Raw genomic sequence first — 7,300 nt, forward strand, 5'->3', positions numbered from 1 at the left:
GCATTCACACACATTTGAGTTCCAGTTTCCTCATCTATAAAACAGAGACGATAATAAATATATCACAGAAATTGTTAAGAGGATAAAATCAGATAATGCTTGTAAAATTGCTGAACAATTGGAGTTATTATTTGTAGCTCTTGTTAACTAGGGTGTGAAAATGCATCTTAGTCTTGTCAGTAAGCCCTTTATTGTTTAAATAAAAACACTTTTTAAATGTGCTGGTCCTAGATGTTCTCTGGGAACCAGATAAAAAAATCCTGAGCTATCACAGGTGAAGAAGAGTTTGAGTTTGGCCAGACTGTTGTGCTATGACCTGGAGAGAAGTGAGGGGGAGGAAGCTCTGTCTAGAGAAATGGCCTCATGTTCCTGGTGTAGAGGGGCAGGGCTGGGCAGCTGAAGGTCTCTGCCTGAAATGCAGAGCTCAGAAATACCATCTGTCATTTCTCCCTTTGGCATTTTCTGGGCATACGTAGCAAGGGCACCTGCTCATTTGCTTGTATATAATTCAGAAAAGGGGGTAAACATCCTAGACACTGCCCAGATGGGACATCACAATGACTTCAAAAATTTTGAGACATTATCAGTTGCTTCAGTTAAGGAAGGATGAAAACAAGACAAAGAGAAAAATTAGGCAATTCTGTAACCTTTCTTTCCCTAAGAATCCTGAATAAAATCCAATCACAGAAGACTTCCCACAAGTTCCAATATTCCAATATATGGCATGCTTATAATAGCAGATCTGGCCAGTAGTTACTTGGAAGAAGATCATGTAAAAACATACAATATTAACCCTTCCTTACTAGAAGAAATACAAGTGTCTCTGAAATGTGTGACATGGGGGATTTCATTTGCAACAGAAACCAATAGATATAAAAATCCAGTGGGGAGGAGAAAAAGCAAACAAAATAAACTAGCTTAAGTCGTTAATCAAAGATTGTGTGTATGGTTTATGCTTTTGGACTTACTGATGAATAAAAAGTAGGAAAGCATTTTCTTTTTTATACATGTAACTAATATAGTAAAAGGACTGTTGACTATAGTTCAAAGAGAACACTTTTCCTAAAACAAAAAGCAACTAGAATAAAACCCACAAAAGCTATCATCAATAAATGAATGCATTTACAAAATAAAACATTTCTTTCAGAAAGTTGAGTGAAAAAATATGTAGTTTCTATTTTTATAGTTAAAGCTTTTTAATCTCTGACACATAACAATAATTGAAAGAATTCCAAGAAATTAGACGAAAGTATTTGGTGGATTTGAGTTAATGGGCCAAGCAAGCTTCTTTTCCTTGGCTTCTCTGTCAAATGAATCATAGATTGAGTCTTTGGTTATAGTTTTGGCCATGGGAGGGATTTCTGAAATGCCAACATAGTTTTTTTTGGCCATCCTTGAGCTGGTTGTGATAGTGTAGGCATTGCTTCGGTAACATTTCATTGAGGACATGCAAAAAGTCTCTTTCATTCCTCTCCTAAAATTGGCATTATAAATTGAATACAGAGTAGGTTTAGAGGCTGAAGAACTAAAGGATATCCACGTGATAGCTGTGAAAACAAGGGAACTTTTCTTATAGTCTTGTTCATGGGGGTGCCACAGCTGAGCTACATGAAAAGGCAGCCAGGAGAGCAAAAACAATAGATTTAAAATGAGGAACATCTTGATAGTTTTCACTTTTGTCCTTGGAACAACGTTCATTGTCCTCCTCACTGTTCGGCCATCAGTGCCTATTCTCCAAATATACTTTATGACCTTTTGGTAAAATAAGATTATGAGGACAGATGGAATCATAAAGCCCACCAAGAAGTGGATGATGGTATAGGCAGTTCCTTCCCAAGAGGAAGGGAGGAAATAGTTACAGTGACTGTGCCAGTTGGAGCCGTAGAAAAAGAACACGGGGGTCACAAAGGCTGCATCGAAGATCCATGATGCTGCGATCATTTTCTTGGCTTTTTCTCTGGACACCTTGAAGCTCAGAGGATAGACAATGGTGTAGAACCGGTCTATGCAGATGGAGAGGAGAACATAGATCTGGACGCCTGGAGTGAGATACTGGAAATATCGCACAACCTTGCACATTGCACTACCAAGTGTCCACCTTCCAGTGGTGAACTGGAGCAGGACGAAAGGCGTGCTGGCAACGCTGATAAGAAGATCAGCACATGCCATGGAGACCACAAAGTAGTTGGTGGTAGACTGAGTCCTTCTACTCCTATGGATGACCAAACAAACCAGGGAATTGCCAAAGATAGAAAATAACCACAGAGTCCCAAAGAAAATGCTGGCTGTGGCCACTTCCCCAGGTTTCAGTCCATACTGAAGGTCTGTTCTGTTGCTCATCCAACTTTGCTCCTCATATAATTCTGTCAGGTCACGGCTTGGCAGAGGTGTAGCTGTTTCCGTGCAGCTGTGGTTTTGGAGGGGAACCAGAAGTGTAGCAATAACGAAAGGTGGCTTGCTGTTATCCATTCTGTGAGCAAAAACCATATTCACTTTTTTCCTCTTAGTTCTGGATAAGAAAAGAAGAATGAGGCCTCCTGTTAAAATGGTGTCATACAGATTGATTACTACGGCTAACAATCTTATGTGATACTTAGATTGGTTGTCATTTGTCAATGAGCAGGACTTGTGTATTGCCAGGAAAACATAACTACCATCGAGAAAAAGTTCTAGCCCCCACTTCTTTTTCGTTTTAGGAGCTGTTTCAGCTGATCCCAGCTCAGGCTCTCCGGGCTCACCCTCTCTTGACCCTTAGTCAAATGCGGTAGAACTCACACCAAGCCCCACTCCTACACATATTCTTGTTTCCATCACTCATTGGGATCACAGAGGGTTAGGGAGCTCAAATCTGGCTCATGGTAAGGGTGTTACCACTAACTGAAGAGCTGTTGCAATTCTGGGCAAGTATGTGAAAAGTTCCTAAGTGTTATATTAAAGTAATGAGGCTGCAAGAGAAAACTTGGGCAGACAGAAACACACAGATGTCAGCTACGGAAATAGCTAACAGGAGTCTGTGAATACAAACTGGCTGGCTAATGGGAGGGACCCTGTCCTTACTTCTTGCAGATTTTCTATTACAGAAGCATTATGATAACACATGGAGCAATCAACACTGCTACATGAGCCAGAAGTAGCTCCTAATTTAATGACATGTGAAAAAAATAGCTTGCTTTTTTCCAAAAGATGATTTAGTTTATGTACTAATAGCTTGCCACCTATCAATGATATACATTTTGAAGCTATTCTGTTATTATTGTTTTATAAAATAATATATTTACTGAAGAACATACATGATGTCCTCTAAGGAATGTAACTGGGTTACTAGAAACCATATGGTAGTCAGATGATTAAAAACAACAAAATATAACTTAACATTACTCGGCAACTTTTAAAAACAGAAGATCTTTAGATATAAAACAATATTATAAAGTGAAGCCTTTATTTTATACTTTTGTATTATTCAGTGAGAAAAAAATTATACTTTTTAATCAATAAGAAGATTGTAAAATTGTGGGTCGTTCAATTAAAATTGAGGTGGTTTTGGTCACAGTCAGATTATAAAGTTTAATTTGGTCTGAATCCATTAAGCAGAAAGAGAAAGCATAGCAATTGAATCCGTAATAACCATAGCAAGTGTTGTTTTTAAGGTAAGAGATAAGGATAAACATGGATATTTTCAAAATTCTGCCCACTAAAAGTAAAAAGCCTATGTGTGGTTATAGCCACCATGTTATTGGGATTCTATCTGGTGTGTGGCACAATGGGATGTCCCTCCAGTAATAGGCTCTAGTAGGGACTAGTTTCCTTCTTGGTGGTCCACTAAAAGTAAAAAGCCTATGTGTGGTTATAGCCACCATGTTATTGGGATTCTATCTGGTATGTGGCACAATGGGATGTCCCTCCAGTAATAGGCTCTAGTAGGGACTAGTTTCCTTCTTGGTGGGCTCCTGTGACTAGACCTCACAAAGAAACATTTCTGAAGTGAGAGGCAGGATTAAAGAACAGTTCTTAATGACCCATTTTTTTCCTCGAAGGATATTTGCACCAATATGTGGTAGAGAGAGGAGTGTTAATATATATTGTCTTCACCAAAAAACCATATTCAACAAAAGTCTGGTGCTCAAGGTAATGTACTAAATGCCAGTTCCATATTACCTACAGGCTTTTTTGTCCATGAGGCAGCCCCACTAAAGCTCTCAAAGAGAAATGTAATACAAGTCTAGTTAGACATTTTGACTACTAAAGAATCTTTAAGCATGCTGGCCCAATGACAGCCATCGTAAGAACAACCACCACACTTCCCATATAAAAGATCAGACAGAACACACCATCTGAAAATAGGACATAAGATCTAAAATTAGCACTGTCCTAGAAAATCTGGAATGCATGACTTATGAATGCACTTATAAAACTGAAATAATCTTTTCACCTCATAAGTGTAAAAACTACAAAATTAAAAAAAATAAGATTTAAAGTTTAAAAATAAAACAGACAAGCAATTTTCTCAAACAGAAAGCTGATCTAAACTTTTTTGTGATGCCTGTAGCCTAAATAGAACAGGAGTCGGTGGCACAGGCACTTTTCCTTAGTCAATANAAATCTGGCTCATGGTAAGGGTGTTACCACTAACTGAAGAGCTGTTGCAATTCTGGGCAAGTATGTGAAAAGTTCCTAAGTGTTATATTAAAGTAATGAGGCTGCAAGAGAAAACTTGGGCAGACAGAAACACACAGATGTCAGCTACGGAAATAGCTAACAGGAGTCTGTGAATACAAACTGGCTGGCTAATGGGAGGGACCCTGTCCTTACTTCTTGCAGATTTTCTATTACAGAAGCATTATGATAACACATGGAGCAATCAACACTGCTACATGAGCCAGAAGTAGCTCCTAATTTAATGACATGTGAAAAAAATAGCTTGCTTTTTTCCAAAAGATGATTTAGTTTATGTACTAATAGCTTGCCACCTATCAATGATATACATTTTGAAGCTATTCTGTTATTATTGTTTTATAAAATAATATATTTACTGAAGAACATACATGATGTCCTCTAAGGAATGTAACTGGGTTACTAGAAACCATATGGTAGTCAGATGATTAAAAACAACAAAATATAACTTAACATTACTCGGCAACTTTTAAAAACAGAAGATCTTTAGATATAAAACAATATTATAAAGTGAAGCCTTTATTTTATACTTTTGTATTATTCAGTGAGAAAAAAATTATACTTTTTAATCAATAAGAAGATTGTAAAATTGTGGGTCGTTCAATTAAAATTGAGGTGGTTTTGGTCACAGTCAGATTATAAAGTTTAATTTGGTCTGAATCCATTAAGCAGAAAGAGAAAGCATAGCAATTGAATCCGTAATAACCATAGCAAGTGTTGTTTTTAAGGTAAGAGATAAGGATAAACATGGATATTTTCAAAATTCTGCCCACTAAAAGTAAAAAGCCTATGTGTGGTTATAGCCACCATGTTATTGGGATTCTATCTGGTATGTGGCACAATGGGATGTCCCTCCAGTAATAGGCTCTAGTAGGGACTAGTTTCCTTCTTGGTGGGCTCCTGTGACTAGACCTCACAAAGAAACATTTCTGAAGTGAGAGGCAGGATTAAAGAACAGTTCTTAATGACCCATTTTTTTCCTCGAAGGATATTTGCACCAATATGTGGTAGAGAGAGGAGTGTTAATATATATTGTCTTCACCAAAAAACCATATTCAACAAAAGTCTGGTGCTCAAGGTAATGTACTAAATGCCAGTTCCATATTACCTACAGGCTTTTTTGTCCATGAGGCAGCCCCACTAAAGCTCTCAAAGAGAAATGTAATACAAGTCTAGTTAGACATTTTGACTACTAAAGAATCTTTAAGCATGCTGGCCCAATGACAGCCATCGTAAGAACAACCACCACACTTCCCATATAAAAGATCAGACAGAACACACCATCTGAAAATAGGACATAAGATCTAAAATTAGCACTGTCCTAGAAAATCTGGAATGCATGACTTATGAATGCACTTATAAAACTGAAATAATCTTTTCACCTCATAAGTGTAAAAACTACAAAATTAAAAAAAATAAGATTTAAAGTTTAAAAATAAAACAGACAAGCAATTTTCTCAAACAGAAAGCTGATCTAAACTTTTTTGTGATGCCTGTAGCCTAAATAGAACAGGAGTCGGTGGCACAGGCACTTTTCCTTAGTCAATACACATTCTTTAAACCCTGTGAACTTCCTTCTGTTTCTGTTCCTCTCATAGCAAAACTCTACAAATGACACTGAAGCTCTCTGCTACAGCTAAAGCCCTGCAAGGCCGTCTTCCATCATTTCCTCCAGCTGCTTTGCAACGAGTGTGTCTGCTGACTTCTCCAGCCCCAGCCCCACCGCTTGCGAGCAGAGGATCCCGATGTTCAGAAACAGGACAAGGGAGCCCAGGAGTTCCTGAGTCTAGGTCTCCCCTGGCATGACTTTTCTGACTCTGTCTAAAATTGCTGTGGCTCTGTTTATTCATTAAATAAGCCAAGAAACTGTGCTAGGTACCAGGGAAACAAAGATAAGTAAGGCCCATAAAACAAGCAGTCTACATATAACTAAATTTGATAATAATTTTAAGTAACTCCTAAAAACAGACAAGGAGCTAAGGGACGGGAAGAGCAGCAGCTCCAGGCAGCCCAGCTTGGGGAAGGCTCAGCAGCCCACAGACACCTGGCACACAGTCTCCCCGCCGTGATTATGCCCAAGAGGAAGGTCAGCCCAGCCCAAGGGGCAGCGAGGGAAGAGCCCAAGAGAGATCAGATAAGCCTGCTCCCGCAAAAGTGGAAATGAAGCCAAAAAAGGAAGCAGCAAAGGATAAATCTTCAGCCAAAAACATGCAAGCAAAAGGGAAAAGGGGGGGCAAAGGGAAAATAGGCCAAAGTGACTCACCAAGAAACTAAAGAAGATTTACCTGCAGAAAATCGAGAAACTAAAAAGGAGGAAAGTCCAGCCAGGGACAAAGCGGAAGAGAAAGAAGCCAAGTCTAATTAATATCATACACCATGTCTTATCAGTGGTCCCTGTCACCCCTCTGGTACAGTCCACAGGAATATTTTTATCAATGATTTTGTAAATGCAAGTTTTTTAGTAGCTCTAGAAATATTTTTAAGAAGGAAGAAATCCCATTTCATTCCATATTTAAGTGTAAGGGTTTTTTTTTAAGAGGTGAAATAATTCGCTGCTGCTTATTGTTTGGCACAACCAGAAAATAGTGGAATACTGAACTATGGGAGGCTTTGGCTGTCTTGGGTGTCA

At 38.5% G+C, this 7,300-nt stretch overlaps 1 protein-coding gene across 2 annotated transcripts in view; it reads right to left on the bottom strand.

Annotated features, from left to right (window-relative positions):
- Nucleotides 1-924: 924 nt before the first annotated feature.
- GPR19 (G protein-coupled receptor 19) overlaps nucleotides 925-7,300 on the bottom strand; it is a 41,972-nt gene continuing 35,596 nt past the window's right edge. For both annotated transcript variants that reach the window (XM_008575509.1, XM_008575508.1), the window contains one exon: nucleotides 925-2,509. In XM_008575509.1, the coding sequence (XP_008573731.1) occupies nucleotides 1,240-2,487 (1,248 nt within the window). In that variant the 5' untranslated portion in view covers nucleotides 2,488-2,509 and the 3' untranslated portion in view covers nucleotides 925-1,239. The remainder of the gene's footprint in view (nucleotides 2,510-7,300) is intronic.

Source organism: Galeopterus variegatus, unplaced genomic scaffold (genome assembly GCF_000696425.1).
Source record: "Galeopterus variegatus unplaced genomic scaffold, G_variegatus-3.0.2 Scaffold1201, whole genome shotgun sequence".
Classification (NCBI taxonomy): domain Eukaryota; kingdom Metazoa; phylum Chordata; class Mammalia; order Dermoptera; family Cynocephalidae; genus Galeopterus; species Galeopterus variegatus.